General features: G+C 41.3%; 1 protein-coding gene across 2 annotated transcripts in view; it reads left to right on the top strand.

Moving 5' to 3' along the window:
- The window catches only part of robo1 (roundabout, axon guidance receptor, homolog 1 (Drosophila)), a 276,461-nt gene that overhangs the window by 85,792 nt on the left and 171,868 nt on the right, over nt 1-18,801 (top strand). Inside the window, exon 3 of one of the 2 annotated variants that reach the window (XM_086035532.1) lies at nt 6,224-6,313. The exons of the other annotated variant lie outside the window; for it this stretch is intronic. Coding sequence (XP_085891658.1) covers nt 6,224-6,313 — 90 coding nt within the window. The remainder of the gene's footprint in view (nt 1-6,223; nt 6,314-18,801) is intronic. 2 annotated transcript variants of the gene reach the window in all.

Below are 18,801 nucleotides of genomic sequence, written 5' to 3'. Positions count from 1 at the left end.
ACAAATATCCACTGAATTGTTTTATGATCCCTAATTATGTCGTCATGCGAACGAGCCGTGGCAGCGGATCAGGTGCAAACAAGTTTAATGAGGTGATTTCATAAGATTATGTTTTGAAAAAGAATATGGGAGGTCACGTTGCACAGTATTACTCATGCAGTCATGCTCCTCTTATCTTTGGAGGCTAATTGGATCGAAATGCATCTCCAAAGTCCTTTGGATGTGTGGCTTAACCTGTCAGCCAAAGCAGACACTGAGTAGTCACGCTGTAAATCTCTATCCTGCCTTCAACCTTAAGAATTTTTTTTAACTTTGCCCGAGGTGACAGACGTTTGGTTTTTTGTCTTTTTTGTTCACTCAGCCTCCTAATCAATTCCATCTCAGCGCACTTTCGTTTAGGATGACACCGCTATCACCGCAATGCCAGGGGCGGCCAGAGTTCCCGTCGCAGCTGCCTCATCGACACAATAGCGCTCTCTCGCTCGCTCGCATTCCTCGGCGCTTACTTAATGACTCCTTTCTTGACCAAAAGAAAAGAAAACTCCTTCGGCTCATCTTTGCAAGCAAACAGAATACGACTCGTGAATATGTTAAACAAAAGTGGCATTGTTACAAAAGTATCTGCAAAATTCACACAAGGTCATTGTGATATTTTGATTAAAGGCACCGCTGAGATTACATCACAAATTCTGTGTAACTCAATGTACAGTATTACAGTTGAACAATACTGTATATTGATACGCTTCCATAAAATATAACCATACAATTTAGCACAAAACCCATCAAATTTGCTGGTATATTAAAACTGTGCCATAAACAATAACAATACAGTTCATCACCATATCGATAATCAATGCTGGTATATTGACTCTATACAATAAAAAAAGATAAAAAAAAGATTTAGCATTAAATAAATCGTTGATGTTAGGTGTCTGTCGCTTTGGATTTGGATAATTGTTGCTGGTACAGTGAAAAGGAAACAATATCATCCATCACAATATCGATCAAAGCTGTTGGTATCATAATACTGAAACATAAACAATACCGATACATTTCAAAATGATATTTGATGCTGCTATGTCACTGCTTTACCATAATAGATATTGGAACCATTCATGTTATTGAGATTTGATGGTGGTCCCCCCCTACTGTACATGAAATGAATCAATCAAGACAATTCATCGCAACAGCATTTATACAGTTGACATATTCCAGCTCAATTACAACAGTAACATTAACGAGAACGGTACTGATTTTGATGCTGGCAGAACCATACTGAACAGTAAACCCCCCCACTTACAGTGGCACCACAAAAAGTGGGAATTGTTTTTGTTGTTTATCTTCACACACGGTTAATAATGCAAAGTGTTCCATCTAATTTTGTAATCATGAAAATAGTATTTTTCCGTCTTAAGGTTTACTCGTGATCTCATCTGGACTTGGACTTGGACCTTGTGGACTTGCACTTGACGTGGACTCGGCCCTTTGCGATTCAAACTTGACTTGGACTCTGACCTATGTGACTTAACTGGACTTGAACTCGATAAAGATGGACTTGACTACAATCCTGCAATTGAGAGAATACTGCTTTTTGTCTCGTGACAGTATTTGTCCCCATAGTGGATTGAGATACACCAGAACTGAAAAGTTAAATTGATGGGTTTTGTGGTGACGAAAAAGCTACTATTAGATCCAGTGATTCAAATCAAAGACAGTTTGTAGTGACTAATGCGTCTTTTGAAAGGAAACACATTGGTGGGCGTGTCCACACGTCTCAGCCAGGTGTCCTGGCTGTGGATAATTGCTCCTCGCTAACGTTAGCAACAGCAGCGGCGGCGCTAAGCCTGGAGGTGTTCATCATATCCTCATGAGTCATGACCACAAAAGCACAGTGGAGATAGATCTCGTCTCTCCATGGCCTGCAAAACGTTTCTAATGAAAGATGAGTTGTTTTTTTCGGGTGGGGGGAAAAAAAAAGCCAATGATAGATTTCCTGAAGAGGATTTCAACACAAAACACATGCGAGTTTCTATTGAGGCATGTTTGTGTCAAGAGCACATGTCACGTGTCTTATTAAAAAGGAGCATCTCTGCAGTTTGTCATTTTGATCTTTCTGAGTGACACGAGGCTCTTTAGGAGAATTTTGTACTGTAAACGCAAGCTGAAATATTTGAAACTCAATTCCACCTTTTACAGGGAGACAGAACATTGAAAACTAGTGCTTCAAACCTTGTCAAGGTTTTCAATCAAGGCTTAGGCTTGCAAAGTAGAATTTCAAGCCTCGGTTAGGGCTTCAAACAGAAGTTAGGGTTCAAAACCTGGTTTAGGGTTTCAAAGTAACGTTTAAAGTCTGGGTTGAGGTTTCACAAAGGTCACTGTTTCAAATTTCTCGTAGGTTATGAAATTTGAATTTAAAATCTGGGTTATGGTTTCTAATCATAGTTTCCACCTTGGGTTAGGGATTCATACAAGGTTGAGGGTTTCAAGCCTATGCTTGGGTGTCAAACAAGGGTTAGTGTTTCAAATGTGGGTTTCAAGCAAGGGTTAGCATTTCAAATTAGAATTTCAAGCCTGGGTTAAGACTTCAAAGGTTAGAGTTTCAAGCCTGGTTTGGTTTTTCAAAGTAACTTTTGACGTCTGGGTTAATGTTTCAAACAAAGGTCAGTGTTTCAAATTTGGGTTAGGCTTTGAAATTTTAATTTCAAATCTGGGTTATGGTTTCTAATCAGTTTCCACGTTGGGTTAGGGATTCATACAAGGTTTAGGGTTTCAATCCTAGATTTGGGTGTCGAACAAGGGTTAGTGTTTCAAATGTGGGTTTCAACCAAGGGTTAGAGTTTCAAATTAGAATTTCAAGACTGGGTTAGGGTTTCAAATCAGGGTTCTAAGCAATAGTTGGGATTTCAAATTAGGGTTTCAAGCCTGGGTTAGAGATTCAAACAAAGGGTATGGTTTCAAGTAATGGTTAATGTTTTAAAGAAGACTTTGGGTTTCAGATTGGTCTTTCAAATCAAGGTTAAGGTTTTGAAATAATGTTTCAAAATAGGGTCTCAAACCCAGATGAGCAATTCAAAAACATTTTGGGGTTTCAAGTTCGATTTTGAAGCCTTAGTTACGGTTCTGGATGTTTAAGAAACTTCATGACATGATGGCTACATTACTTTTGGGCTCTGTGAAATTAAAATGCACTCCAGGCTACACATATTTTACAAATATTGTCGAGAAGTAACCCCTGGGTCGTCAAATGTTGTCTCCCTGGAGGTGACATGGCCACCTGTCCCAATACTTTTACCAATGAGTGTGTCCTGGAACTTTCACTTGCTTTTCGTACAGTTGCACCTTTCTTCTTTTGAAACATGCACTTTTATAGTATATTTTGAAGTATTTTTGAGTTTTCGCAGTCGAGTGACGCTGCAGATTTCAGGATATCCGTGCGTCTGTTTGCGGGGTCCCTCAAACATACACACACGCGCGTCAAGGCCACCTGTCAACAAGCCGATCCCGTCCGCATCTGCTCGCTAACGTCACGTTCACCTTTGATCTTTGCAGGAAAAATTGCTCACTTGATTAGTCTTTATTAAAAATACATCATTATTTACTGGGTATTGTTCACTTTGAATCACTGTTGCAAACACACCATGTGAAGTTTGTCAAACATGTAAAGCTATTTTTCTGTGGCATGCTTGATTGGACGTGTAATATTAATAGGAAATGAAATATTGAGTGTAATGAACACACAACGGCTGGTGGAGTCTGTACTCTTCTTCATGTGAAAAGTCAAATTAATAATTGAATCCAGAACATAAAAAGCGAGAAGAATTACATATTTAATCAATATTGGCGAGAAGCCTCTACGTTTTATTAATAAATTGTGTCAATTTAATATTTATTTTGCACAATATAATTGAAGTTGACTCTGATCCGGTTGCACTTGATTTCATAAGAAGAACAGACAGACGATTTTAATGAGGAATTATAATCATGTTTATTGTGAATTGGGTTGCAAACAAGGGCTACACCCAATTCACAATTGATTTGGTTTCCAAGCAGGATTTCAACATATGATCAGGCTTTCAAATTGGTGTTTCAAATAATGGTTAAGGTTTTGAGCCACAGTTACATTTTGAAGTTAAAGTTTACAATTAGGGTTTAGAGTCAAGCTTAAACAAGGGACTGTGTTTCAAACTAGGGGTTGGGCAAGCGTTAGTGTTTCAAACCAGGCTTCCGAACCAGGGTTAGGATTTGAAATTAGGGCTTCAATCCTGGGATAGGGTTTCAAACAAGTGTTGGGGTTTAAATTTAGGGTTTTATAATAGCTTTGGTGTATTAAATTTAGATTTCTAGCCAGGTATAAGGCTTTCCACTGCTTACTTCAATTTCGTTGTACTTGTGCAATGATAATAAAGTCATTCTCATTCTCAAATTAGGGTTTCAAGCCTGGGATAGGGTTTCAAAGAAGGGTTGGGTATTCAAAGAAGGGTTTCCAGCCATGTGTGACATTTTGATACAGCTTTTAAAGTAGGGTTTTCAAATTGGGATTTCAATACAATTAATTCATCTCAATTAATTTGTCAAATATTGTAATGCGCAGTGCTGTATTTCAATTTATATTGTTGAGCAGAATGAACAAAATCATCATATCACTTCAATCCAGGGCCATCTCCTTGACAACTGAGGAAAGGTATATTGTAAAAAAAATAAAAAAAATAACACTTTTTGTTATAAGAAAAAAAAAGGTACCGGGTAAGTGAGAGACTAGCTGGGCATCAAGGATGAAGTCATGAAGACGTTCCACTGCTCTTGATCTATTTTAGTTGTGACAAGTATGAACACAAAGCCTGACGCCGTCGCGCTCAAACAGTCACATGCTTCTGCTGCTTTTATCTCAGCTTTCATGTCATCGTCCAGATTTCACTCTGTGAGTGTATGGGCATGTGCGCCTGGTGACAAGTCAGGCACAGCATGACGCCGGGTTCTTCGAGCATCTTTTGTGTGTTTTTCAAACTAAGACAAAACAACTATTTTTTTTTAAGGGTTTTGATCACTTTATTTTTTTATACTTAGCATAAGGGAGTCATTGACCTGTTTGTCAAATAGTGTTGAGCAATCATTTCCAGTTGCACCAACTGTTTCACTTGCCAAATAGTGAGTCACGAATTGAAATAAACACGACATCTCGAAGAGTGATTCTCAACGTGTGGCATTGACCATATTGCAAAGATAATGTTTGCCTTGACTTCCCCTGTAAATTTAGCAACATTTTTATTGAACTTTTATGTGCAGTACATTTCAATACTACTACTTTGTGCAACAGAACTATAGTAGAAATAATACATAGTCCAAAAAGAAAAAGTAGTTCACAGCATGGGCACATGGGCACATGTGCACATGTTTAATGTATGTGTCATATAATGATGCATGCCTAACCCCCCACCCCCAAATCCCCTCGCCCGTAACCAGTTACTCATGATAACCGCCACCTTGCACAATAGAAATAAAGAGAAGGAAAGTGAGTCTCCGCCTTCAGTGGTCACAGTTGGCCGGTCTCAAGTGCTCTCCACTGAAATTTCCCGTCTGGCCGCCTGCTGTCTCTCACAAGTCAAGCCTGACCTCACTGAGGAGACAAATACTTGGGACAGATTGACACTCGGTGAGGTGCAAAAGGCAGGATGCAGGGGGAGTGGACGAGTGGTCCCTGAAATGAACCCGTCTTGACCCACAAAGAGATTTTTGCACGGCTGTGTCTGATTTGTCCCGCCCTCACACCCGCCTGTCATTTTGAAGATGACACAAAAGTCACCATCAAAAGGCTCTGATTAGCAATTAATGGTGCATAATTGTATTTGCATCAAGCCACTGTGTGCGTGTGTGTGTGTGGGGGGGGGGGGTTGTCAATCATGTTGAGTGTCAGTCTGCCCCCCTCAGTACCCTTGTTAGGGGTGCAGCCACTTATTGATACACTGGACTGTTTTCACACTCACTTAGATGTCAAGCAGCTTACAGGACACGACGACAACCTCCTGCTGAGAAGCTCAGTTATTCAACTCCATCGCCACTGCTGATAATTATATTTTAGATGCATTACTCTTCTTGACCGGAATGGCTATTTGGCAAGGATGGAGCCTGTGTTTGCTCTGGGCCTGCATCGTGGGTGCAGCTGGCAGCGGGTACCATGTGGAAGTGGCGTCCGGGTTCTCAGTCCCTGTGGTGTTATTGTTGACAGAGACGGGAGTGGCGCAGAACGGGCTGGGAGAGGCTCCGACGGCAGCTCCCACCACGGGACACGGCGATGACAACTCTTTGGGCTACACAGGTACCGGATGCTATGCTTTAACGTCGTACTCATCGGTGTCATTTGTTCCTTATGACAGCGGAAAAGTGTCTATCAGTGTTTGGATTTTGACTTTCTACATTTAGACCGGTAGTAAAGGTGTAACCAACACAAAACCACAGCGCTGTCTGTGGGTGAAAATGAATAGGATGCCCATTTGTGATGAGCTGTGAGTATGCAGCATGTATGAGGATGCTACTGTAACTGCCAACACACTAAAGCAATGATGTTCTTCAAATGATAGTCAGTCTGATAGTATTTAATGGCTCCACGAGTTATTCCTAATCCGGCTATTTTTAATCCCATCAACGCATGAGAACGAAACCAATCGATCGGGGCCGCTCGGCGAGTCGGAAATGAGCCTAATGTGTCCTAATACCCGGCGAGGGCTCGCTTCGGGGAACGCTGAGACAATCTCGACAGCTGTCGCTTTCAAGCGGGCACTGGAGCGAAGCGGCGCTGACGAGCATTAGCGGGGACGTTAAGTGTCTGAAAGGTCGACTCGCCTCATGTTTGATTGCGACTCCGCGCTGACCTTTGCTTGATATCACGATAAAACTGAATGTGATGGCGTATAACAAGGCCGCCTTTGTTTTACTCGGATCATTGGCTCGTGAATGGGAGAGGGGATTTGAAGCAAGGCTGCCACTCAATCTGCTTGTCTGCAAGGCCAGTGTTCCCCCAAAGAGCCGAAATCCACAAATAATAGACCTAAATAAAGCTGCCTTGCTTTCCTTGCCTTACATCCCGAGCCCCACACTTATAAAATACTGGTCTTTGGGGACAGTAATACCTAATAGAGAAGTCAGTAGATTCTAGAGCATTCTCTATTCGGGCTTCAGTGCCCCTGGAGTTCTCTGCCTGTGGAAATTAGAACTGTACAAATCTTTAGATCTGGATTTGATACTGATTTGTACGCTCTAGCATTTGGTGAAACCACACCTAGTAATGCAACTAGTCTTTTGCCCTGTCTCACCCCCTGACATGATTTTGGCCTGTTTTATTGCTGCTTCTCCTCCATTTTTATTTGGTGGTGTTCTGTGTATTTTTGAAATGTAAAATGTCAAGGTTGGGAAACATGGCCGTAAACAAGGCCTGATTAAAGGAAGCACCTAATCAACATTGTTCCATAACCCCAAGAAACAGAAACACAGAAACAGACAATAATGGTGGATAAAAATAAAACAAAACACAAATGCCGAAACAAGAGCGTGAGCATTTATAGTAAACGACAAACAGCTGGCACAGTTCTGGATAGGGTTTTATAGGGTTTCAGATGAGGGTTAGGGTTTCAAAACATGGTTATGATTTCAAAAGAGAGATTCAAACCTGGGCTTGGATTTTCAAACGGGGATTTGCATTTCAAATGATGGTTTTATGACAGTGATAAGGTTTTAAACAAGGTAGAGCTTTCAAAGTTGGGTGTCAAACCAGTACTATTGTTTCAAATTAGGATTTCAAGGCTTGTGTTAGTGATTCAAGATAGGGTTAGCATCATTCAAATTGGGGGATCAAGGTGGGGTCAGGTTTACAAGTTCAATTTATGGTTTCAAGACAGTTGGGTTTTCAAGATGGGTTTTCAAGATTGGATTAGGGCTTTAAACAATGGTAAAGGTTTGAGTTTAGGGTTTCAAAGTAAGGTTTCAAGACAGATTTTGAACAAGGGGTGAGATTTCAAAGTAGTCTCAAATCCGAGTTAGGATTTCAAATAAATCGCAAACCAGGATTAGAATCTCAATTTCAAATTAGGGTTTCAAACAAGCGTTTAGGTTTCAAAATATTGTATCAAGACAGGATTGGGGTGTTAAACAAGGGTTCAGACAAAGGTTCGGATTTCAAACAAGTGTTAGGATTTAGTGTACAAATGATTTTTTGACGGCGCTGTGATGAGCCTGACTTTGGCAACACTTTCAAAGCTTTCGTTGCTCCCTTCAGAGCGCCTCAAATCATTTCCCGATATGGCAGTATCGCATCCCATTTATAATGAATGAGCGCCATGAGCTAACGCCGCACAGGCCAACACACGCGGCGCACATCTTTTTCCCCTTTGTCGACATGAGAGGCCGAGCGTGACTTCACAGGGAATATTTACAACTCTGCCACCATTGAGAACCACAAATGCTGATGCGGAACACAGAGACTTTATTTTGTCAGGTTGCGATGATGACGAAGGGCGCAGATGAACAATGAATGGCTAAAAAAGGCTGAAATGTTGTTGGGACTAAAATCAGAAAGAAATGAACCCCCACCAACTCCACAATGTAGAAATAAGAGTGTCCATCTATGAGGAGAGTTTAATGAGATTCTGAACACAGCAGGTGTCACATTTATACTGTTCAGGTTTCAAAGTAGGGTTTCAAGACAGGGTTAATTTTTTAAGTTAGGGTTTAAAGCCAGGTTTAGGATTTCAAACAAGAGTTGGGTGTTAAGAAGTGGGGCTTCAAGGCAGTTTCATGGTTTCAAACAAACTCAACTCAGTGTTGTGGTTTCCAAGAGTTATTATGGTTTTGTGCCACACGGTTAAGGTTTCAAAGTAGGGTTTTAAGCGAGGGTGAGCATCGTCAGTCCGTCAGTGAGATGTCGTCACTATTTCAGGCCGGCCCTTGTGGGCGACCAACCAATCGGCGTTGAGAACGGAATTTCCACTCCACGCAGGTGCCACACAAGCAGAAGCGCAGCCAAATAAAGTAAAACAGAAACACATACACACCCCGCTTGGTGATTTGGTGAAATAAAAACAATATGGGACAATGTCATTGCGGTCTGTGGGACTGAAAGGTATACAACACTGTTATACTTTTTATTTATTGATTGATCGATTTATTTATTTGCATGATTGTCATGTGTGTGGCACCTGCGTGTGACATGTACTACCAGTCACTCGCCACCATTTGGCTGTTGCTGACAACTCGGCCGGACTGGGCTGGCCTGAAATACTGACTGCTGTCTGACGGATTGATGATGCTCACCTCTGACTTCATGCCAGGGTTAAGGTTTCAAGGTAAGGGATATTGCTTCAAAGTAGATTTTCAAGGCAGGCGATAGGGTTTCACCGGAAGTGACAAATGCGGATAAACAGTGAGCATGCCGTTGCTGCCTTAATCTTCTTCCAAGTGCAAGAGCGAGAGTTGACACTGTAAGTATTACACGATACTGTTAAGAACGTGAGGGTTTCTTTGCGTCTGAGTTCATCGTGAGCGACAAATATAGCTGAATGCGTTGTTTACGTTTTTATAATCCTCCCCAGGCCAATAGCGTTGGAATTTCCTAATCATGAGAAATAGTGACTACTACCGCCGATGGTATGGAAGGGTATTACATTTCACGCATGCGCAAAAGGTACTTTAATGGTCAGCGTCGGTGTTTGTCGTTACGGTGTATTTTTCCAGCGTGACGTGCCGACAGCCGGCCCGACGCCACAGGGGGTAAGCGTCGGTCACTGTTGGCCAACTTTACTTTCAACTGTCAATAAAACACTTGATATTCATGTCACTCACCACAGGAATGAAGCAGCCGGTTTTCTCCTCGCACCATAGTGTGTTTTTGTGCTGCGCCTCTGAGCTTGTTTACCTCTGCTTGTGTATTTGCGGTGGGTTGCACTCCAAATTGGGCATACAAGTACTTCCTGCATTACAAATACCAGGATTCCTTGTGGTTGAGCATGCGCAGAGTGTCTCGATCGTGCCTCAATCATGTCTGTTTGTGCGGTGACAGTATCTTTGCCCTGTCCTTTTTTGCCCTCCTCTCATCCTTCTCCATCCACCTATCAGCAGCAATGCTAAGTACAGAGTCTTATGCTTTCTTTATACAAAGTATTTTGACAAATTTCAACTTCAATGGCGAAATCCAACAAGCACGGAAATTCGAGTTACATCGCCAGTGTAGGAAAGGAACTCGTTCATAAATCGATGACTTCCTGTATACATATCTACTGTATATATTCACTGCCCATCTTCACAGCATTGATGTTCTATCTTCATGACAAGGTGCCATGGCAACCGCACTGAAGCTACCCCCGGATGGGACCACAGGGAATTCTTGTTCCTCTTCCAATTGCATTCTCATCCCCCCCATCCACGCAGCTTAGTTAAATTAGTCTAGTTTATAGATAATGGATGGATGGATAATTTAAGAAACAGCCCGAATAGCAGTGTGGGCTCTGCAAGGAAGGCAAGAAGAGGGCATGGATGTGAGTGTGAGTGTTTAGTGTCAAAACGGTCTCATCTTCGTTGAAGAAATGTACTTTTAAAAGATGTTTGCTTTATCGACGGGTCTGAAGCCACCTAAGCCTGGGATCGGGTTTTAAACATGAGTTAGGGATTCAAGACGGACATAGGGCTCAAATTAAGATTTAAAGACAAGGTTAGGGTTCTCAGGTTTTAAGCCAGGGTTTGCTGTGTGCTCGCTTTTCCATTGCATGTTGTCGGGGCCGTACAATTGCAATGGAACCGCTTTTCCCAACCTCCCCCGAGGTGTTTCTGAAATGCAGGCCGAGCAGAGCCATGACGTCACTGTCATTTGATTGGCCGACAGATGTAGGCCTTTTTGAAACGATGCGGCAAGGGACTCCGCTGCAAAACCAGTTTAATTAAAATTTCAAGCCTGGTGTATATGGTTTTAAAAAAGAGTTGGCTGTCAAATCAGTGTCAGGGTTGATAGTTGGTGTTTCAAGCCTGTGATAAGTTTTCAAAATTAGGTTTCAAGCCAAGGTTAGGGTTGCAAGCCATGGTTAAAGAGTCAAATCAGGGTTAAGGTTTCCAACAATCGTCATGGTTTCGAACTAAAGTTTTAGGTCTGGTATAAAGTTTCAAAAAAGGTGAAAGTTTTCAAGTGAGTTTAGTGTTACAAATTAGTTTATTGAAGCTTGGGTTGTGTTTTGAAATCAGAATTTAAAATAGAATTTCAAGCGTGAAACATGATTTCAAACAATTGTTGTCGTATTTAATGAGGGTTTCGGGTTTGTATTGGGTTTTAAACAAGGGTTAGGGTTTAAAGCCAGGGATAGGGCTTCAAGCCTTAGTTTTTCAAGTCATATTACTTGTGAAGCTCAGGCCAAAATGAGCTTGTGTGTGACAGCGAATATCATCACATGGCGGTGGGAGGCAGTAAATGGAGGAAAGGGTGGGGGGGGCAGGTCGTAAAAAACCAAGCAGCACCTGCTCCCCCGACTGGGCGCGCGGTGTGAGGTCAACACCAGCCGATATCCCATCGCTCATATTTATTACGCTCATCGCAGCGCCAGTTTGTTTTGGCAGCTGCGTGGACAGAAAAAGAAAAGAAAGAAAGAAAGAAAGAAGGAAAGAAATAAATAAAGAAAGAAAGAGAAGCACAGGCTGAGGAGTCGTTGGTCCCATCAAAGCATCGATTACAAGTGGATAAAAACTCTTGTATTGTTTTCGAGAACGTTTTATTTCAGGTAATTCCCCGTTCCCGTTCCCAATGTTGAAGTTTGAGTTTGAAAAAGCAGCTTTGAAATACTTTAGATTGATTGCTCGATTGTAATGAGGAGAATGACGCTGTCATCGCAAGCCCCTTTCACTCGATGAACCGGCCAGAAAACGTCATAATGAGAGATCTGTTAGCATTGAGAATTTAGGATTATTTGCATTCAAGACAGCTCTACTGTTTCAAGTTCAAACTTGGTTTAGCTTTTCAAATAAGGGATAGGATTCCAAAGCAACACGTATGGGTTCCAGTTAGGGTTCCAAAGTAGGGTTTCAAGCTTGCATGAAACCTTCGAGTCTGGGGTTCCAAATCAGGACTAGGGTTTCAAATTAGGGCTTCAAGTTAGTGTGTTTTAGGTTCCAAATGAGGGTTCAAGCCAGGGTTCGAGTTTTAAGCCATACTGCTAGGATGTGACGAGGTATCTTAATGTTTTGTTTTGTTTTTGAATGTCTGAACTGACGCTAAACAAATGCTAATGTGAGGCCACTGGGAAAAACAGGGAGGGATCGGTCGTGTGCGGGCAAGCGGAAAAGCAAGGGCCTGTTTATCGCCTCATCGTGCTTTGTGCTGGACCCCCCAAACCCCCCACCTCATCTCCTTCTTAACCTCAGCCGCAGCTCCCTGTACACAGACACATTATGTTCTCTATGGGACAGTGTTCCTTTTCACTCCTTCCAATAGAGATATACTCGGCATCCACAATGTTAGGTCCTGTCTTGTGATACCATGAAAATAAAACACTGAATGACAACATTTCTTTTAGAGTTAAAATTTCAGCTCTTTTTTTTATTGAGACCTTACAAGACAGTCTTTTTGTTGCTATTGCTATTGCTAAACAAGCATAACATCAATATTTTATTCGCTACGCATCATCGTTATTAATTCATTCTCAATGCAGTATACAATTTACACATTATCATATGCAAATATCACTGTGCCACCATCAGGGCACATTTGTAATCTGAAATGGCGACCTGTTTTTCCTTCAGGTGCTTCTTGGAGGCTCCCTTGGTGTGCAATCAGAGATGATTTGTTGCCTCTTTTAGCGAGGCCCTCGCCGACAGAAATACAATCTACCTTTTCCCAAGGTCGTCTGCCATCTCCTCCCCAACTCTAATTAATGTCTGCCTCGCCTTCACTCCTTGCGTCGCTTCCATACCAGACTGGCACGGAAGGGGAGGAGGCGTCAAGGCCACGCGTATAAATCACACAACATTCCTACAGGAAGTTGTAAAGGGAAACACCTTTGTTTGTTGACAGAGATGGAATACATTTTGTGAGAGATAGAGAGAAAGTGAGCCTGGAAGTGTTGCTGCGTGCTGCTGTCATTAATTTGCAGCAAGTAAATTCGACATTTAGAGAGCTTTCTCTTAATATGAATAATTTAAAAAAAACATGCTTAATTTTTAAGGCGTGACACCCCCAAGTCGGCTTTTTTCTTTAGAAAATTCAGCACCCAAATCACATGTTATGCTCTCACAACATGACATAAGGCATGTTTATCATGATTAGGCCCCCACAAAAAGTCTCATGGAGCCACTCCCAAAAGAAAGGAAGTCAGACATTTTAGATTGAGGAGGCCATTTTGGCAAAGGAATTTTGTCCAACTGTCACAACTTTGCATGTAGTTGAGAAATGAACGATAAGGTTGTTTTTGAACATTCAACCGCCAAAGCCAGTTTCACTTCAACATAACATTTGGTAGGCATGTCTATCATGAGGAGACCCAAAAATAAAGTTTAAAACCCAGTTACAGAAAAGGCACAGAAAGAAGTTGGTTTGAAGTGGCCCTTTTAGAGTCATTTTGGCCATTTCCAGGGGTCTTACAAAGATCAACTTGTCCTTTAGATTTTGTCGAAATGCTATCAAGTTTGAATAGCAAGTACTAGACTGTCAACCAACAACTTTTTTTTTAATTTATTTATTTTTTTCACTTCAGTCCCCATTGAAGCTCAGCAACATTAAGTCATGTGTATCATGAGGAGACCAACAAAAAGTCTGAAGAAAGTCTCAAGAAACCACGCCAGTTATGGTTTGAAGGTGACACTTCAGGGCCTTTTTTTCTGGGCTCCTTCAAAGATGAACTTATCCTAAAGATTTTGTCTGATTGCTACCAAATTTGAACTACATACCAGATACATAGGCAGCACGAAATTGTGAGGGATTTGAGTTTTTGTGTAGGTTGAGCATGGTGGGGAACTTAATTGACTCACAGAGAAATCAAAGGTCGAATGACTCAATCAAAAAGTTGTTTTTTTGTAGAAAATATAGCCATTGACAGTGAGCAACATGAAGTTTTGTCAGCATATTTATCATACGCGTACACAGAAAAAAATGTCTAAAGGAGCCATGCCTGAAAAGACACAGATAGTCAGTCACTTTCATTTGAAACTGTCATTTTGACCATTTCCAAGGAAGCCAATTTCAAAAAGGACACAGAGTCAGCCATTTTGGTTTGTAGCAGCCATTTTATGATAATTTGGCCATTTCCAAGGAAGCCATTCCCCAAAAGGACACAAAGTCTGCCATTGTAGTTTGTACTGTAGCAGCCATTTTACAATCATTTGGCCATATCCGAGGGTCCTCTAAAAAAATCAATTCTATAGATGTCCGTTTGTTATACTGTGAACATTTACACTTTTGCTTGCAGGAGGCGAATGCCACCCAACTTTGAAGGCTCACCATGAAACTCAAAACTCTGAGACTTTAGGGAAAATTTGGTAGTCACGTCGATTGTAAGTAAGTACACTACATAAGTAGACCCACGAAAGAGTTTTAAGAATGAATATGAGAAAACACACAGGAAGCCAAACATTTTGTTTGAGGCAGCCATTTCAAAACCATTTTGGACAAATCCTTCAATGAGTAACTTGTAGAGGTTTTGTTGGACCGCTAACAAATTCGAAACACATTGTACTTGACAGAATGTTCCATCACAAGGGATTTGACTTTTGGTCATTGCATGTGGCCAGAATATGGAACCAAAATATGGGGAATAATTAAAAGTAAATAAGGAAAGTAAGTAATGAATAATGTTCAACAGCACTGACGGGTGAGCTGCTCACCATAAATCAACAGAGATGCAATTGCCCTCATGAAACATTGGCACAGCGATAATTTACTTTTGTACAACAACTGTGAAGCTGTTAGTTTCATGGCCAAGTTTTTCATGCTTTGGTGAAAGCTTCAAACTTGTATTTTCTGTCCTTGAGGAACATTTTTTTTTTATCATATATTTTTTTTAAATGTGCAGAGCGGCTTAGCCAAATTTGTTGTCTCTGGGAGTTGGCAGCAAGCATGCGTTCCCCAAGGTGCTTTGAACAGATAAAGAGAAAGCCAAAGGAACTCTGTGTGATTGAGCTCTTTTATTCTTTATTTGTAGTGTTTTGCAGGTAAATCAGTGGGAAGCTTTGGGCATTTCTGGCCTAATTCACATTTTGGCTGACGTCCATTTACTATTATGTACAAATACTCCATTCGGAATATGTCTTCACTCAAATAGCTGTTAGTGCAGCCTTTAGAGTCTAACATTGGACAATTTGAAAAATATGCTTTTTTGTGGACTTTTTATGACTTTCATTACAGAAGAGGACCCTGAACAAAAGAGGGTAAGATATATATTTCTCTTACAGTAGGGGGGAGACTCAGAATGTCTTCAGGGAGGGATTTCCAGTCATAAAATGTAGCTGCCATGCTTCGCTCACCCACACGCACAACCTTTTTAAATTCTTTGCAGGTTTTTTATCACTCATCGTCCATATGATGTGAACATTTCTAGGACGTTTAGTTTAAGGACTCCTGGAAATGAACAAAATGACGTACTAGGCCTATAGCAGCTAAACTGACTAAATTGGCCACTTCATACCAAAATGGCTGACCTGCCCTTTTTGGACATGGCACCTTGAGATTTTTAATTCGAGGGGATGTTTTCCGGGTACATGCTCGTGACCGTTACTAGATGTAATTGTCACAAGAATATGACAGAATGCATATGCAAACAAAAATGGTGAACTTTTTTTTTAATCTTTATGTTTGAGTGAAATTGTATTACGCATAGTGTAGAGTGAAACCGCGCGAGTATTCAACACCCCCCAAAAAAGGGGTCTACTGTATTGCAATTGTCTATAGTTGTTGTAAGATGGTGGCAAAAACTACTTTTGTCTAAATCAGGGATGAGCAACTGGCCGTCTGCATACTCTAATTGCGGAATAATCAAAAATTGTAAAAATAAAATAAAAATTAACGTTTTCATTTTTTTCCCCAAAAATGTTTGGGGTCGTGATTCTGGGGAGAAAACGCTCGTTTGTTTTAATTTTTAATATCACCATTAATTACTAGATAGGAGACATGGCTTGGTTGCGCTTGCACCATGTCCTATGCTGCTCTATACTCCAATGTGAGTTGGCCTAATAACTTTTTTGCCGATTTGGAATATCATGCAGGACAAACATAGTATCAGCATAATGTAAACATTTTGAGTGAGTTAATTTTTAATGAATAAAAAATTTGAATGTCTTCATTTACTGTTTGTTTGTGTCTTAACAAAAGCATCTTTGTTTTAACTTACCCAGTTCTGAGTTGAAGCAAGAAGGGAATGAAAGCCATTAAATCGTCTTAGTTGCTAAGGGAATGCAGGCTCATTTTCCTTCGGCCTTCTTTGTCAAGGGGCCTGGGTTTTTTTGCCGGGGTCCGACGCGTGTGAATGGCAGCTGAGCAGCTCAGCATGGAAACTAACAGGATCCCCTGTTGCGTCGCATACATAGAAACATCCCAAGAAAAAAATGGAACGTCCCCCCCGTTCCCCAAAAATAAGTAAAAGGAGTATTACGGCACATGAAAAGGCCTCATTGAAGGATGGGATGGTGAGATTTAAAGGGGGGTGAGGACTCTACCATTGCACATTGTATTGAGGGATGTCCTCATTAAGATGCCAGTGTACTGAGGGAAAACATTGTCAAGCCAGCCCACAGGGGTTTGTGTATTTGCCAGTGTGGCAGCATGAAGGACAGTCAGTGGGAAGATTCCGGAATATTACCGAATCTGCTTGATATTTGCTGAAATGGAGCCAAGGTGGATGATTACTATGCAGATTTTACTGTTGCTATTAGCCACGCTGGTCATGCCTGGGGTTCCCAGAGAAGACCACCGCGGGGGTGTTCATCGCTTCTCCACTTTACACAAGTGCAAAAGGCTACCCGGAAACGTTGGACTGTACCGCGCCTCCTCCTGGCGTTCCCATGGGAAAGTGCCCACATGTCCTCACAGTAAGTGGAAAGTGTCGACATTTGATTTTACAGGCCTTGGAAGTCATGATTTAAATTTTTGTAGAGGACCTTAATCAAAGGTATGAGAAAAAAGCAAAGTTTTTAACCTGGCTTTAAAAGGTTTTACACTCGGGGCTGACTTCATTGCTGTTGGCAGCTTATTCCATTTGTGTGCAGCCTAACAGCTAAATGCAGCTTCACCATGTTTACTTTGAACTCTGGGCCTCACTAATTGACCTGGATCTGCACATCTCAGAGCCCTACCGGGTTTATATTCAATCAGTATTTCATTAATGTATTCAGAACCCAAACCATTTGGTGATTTATAGACAAGTAGGAACATTTTAAAATCTATCCTACAGATAATTGGAAGCCAGTGTAAAGTCTTTAGGACAGGAGTAATATGTTCCGATCTCTTCGTCCTGGTAAGGACCCAAGCTGCAGCTTTCTGAATGAATGCTAAATGCAGCTTCACCATGTTTACTTTGAACTCCGGGCCTCACTAATTGACCTGGATCTGCACATCTCAGAGCCCTTATGATTAAAGCCCAGTTATTAAAACATTTGACCCAAAGGTAACATACAGACTGAACAGAAGGGTCCCAAGGACTGACCCTTGAGGAACATCACATATCATGGCCATCCGATCTGATTCAAAACTTCCAATGTTCACGAAGTAACTCCTTTCCTCTAAGTAAGACCTAAACCAATTTAGGACTGTTCCATTTAATCCCACCCACGTTTTCAACCTGTTCAGCAGTATGTTATGAACAGGTGTATCAAATGGCGCACTGAGATCCAATAAGACTAGCACCGACACCTTCCCTGTGTCAGTGTTCAATCTTATGTCATTTAGTACTTAGATAAGATCTGTTTCTGTACTGTGATGAGGTCGGAATCCTGATTGGAATTTGTCAAAAAGTCCGTCTGAGTTCAAGAATTTGCTGAGTTAATTAAAAAACGCTTTCTCAACAGGAAGGTAATATTCAGAGCCATCACCGACGAGAAGATAATCTTCAAGTCACACGCAGGCACCGCATGAGCAGACACGCTGCCAAACAAAGAAAACTTATCAAACAAAAACAACAGACACACGCACGGAGTGGTGTTCGGTGAATATGGGGCACATGTCATTGTGGCTGTGCGACCGCAGGGTACACAACTGTTTTATTTTTTTATATTTTCCTTACCTGACCGCGTGTCAGGAGTGCAGCACCTGCATGTGACATGGCACCGGTTAAGTCCCTTCTCGACACCGTTTGGCTGATTCAGAAAGGCTGGGCCCATGTGGGTCGTTTAAATATGCAGACGGGATCTCAGTGACAGTTAGGTGATGCCCAGCTCTGGTAGTTTTAAGTGTGTCGCGATCGTGAGAAAATATGTTGGAGATAATGGAGTGAATGACGAACACTGTGTCAACAAGCAACTGATGTATTATCTGTACATAATTCATTTACCCTCAAAAGGCCTTCCACAGTCTTGCTTTCACAAAAGCCCAAAAAATCGTCCAAGTTACTGTTCTGCTGGACATTTGTTTTCACAAAACCTTATTTTTTCAGCTTGTTAGTCTGAAACTGGAGGTTTTGGTGAAAACAATCCCTGTTCTACTACTGATTACTAAAAATGGAAAGAAGTAAGTAGAAACGAAGGTTGCTTTTTTTCTGGTGAAATCAGGAGCCAACTCTGTCTTTTTGTAGGTTCACTGATTATATTGTCACAGTGCATAATAAAACAGGCGGAAAACAAGTTGCATCACAAATC

This window comes from Filicampus tigris, chromosome 7 (genome assembly GCF_054856515.1).
Source record: "Filicampus tigris isolate MCC_2025a chromosome 7, RoL_Ftig_1.0, whole genome shotgun sequence".
Lineage (NCBI taxonomy): Eukaryota > Metazoa > Chordata > Actinopteri > Syngnathiformes > Syngnathidae > Filicampus > Filicampus tigris.
Note: the sequence above shows the minus strand (reverse complement) of the source record. Positions and strands in the feature narration are given on the sequence as shown.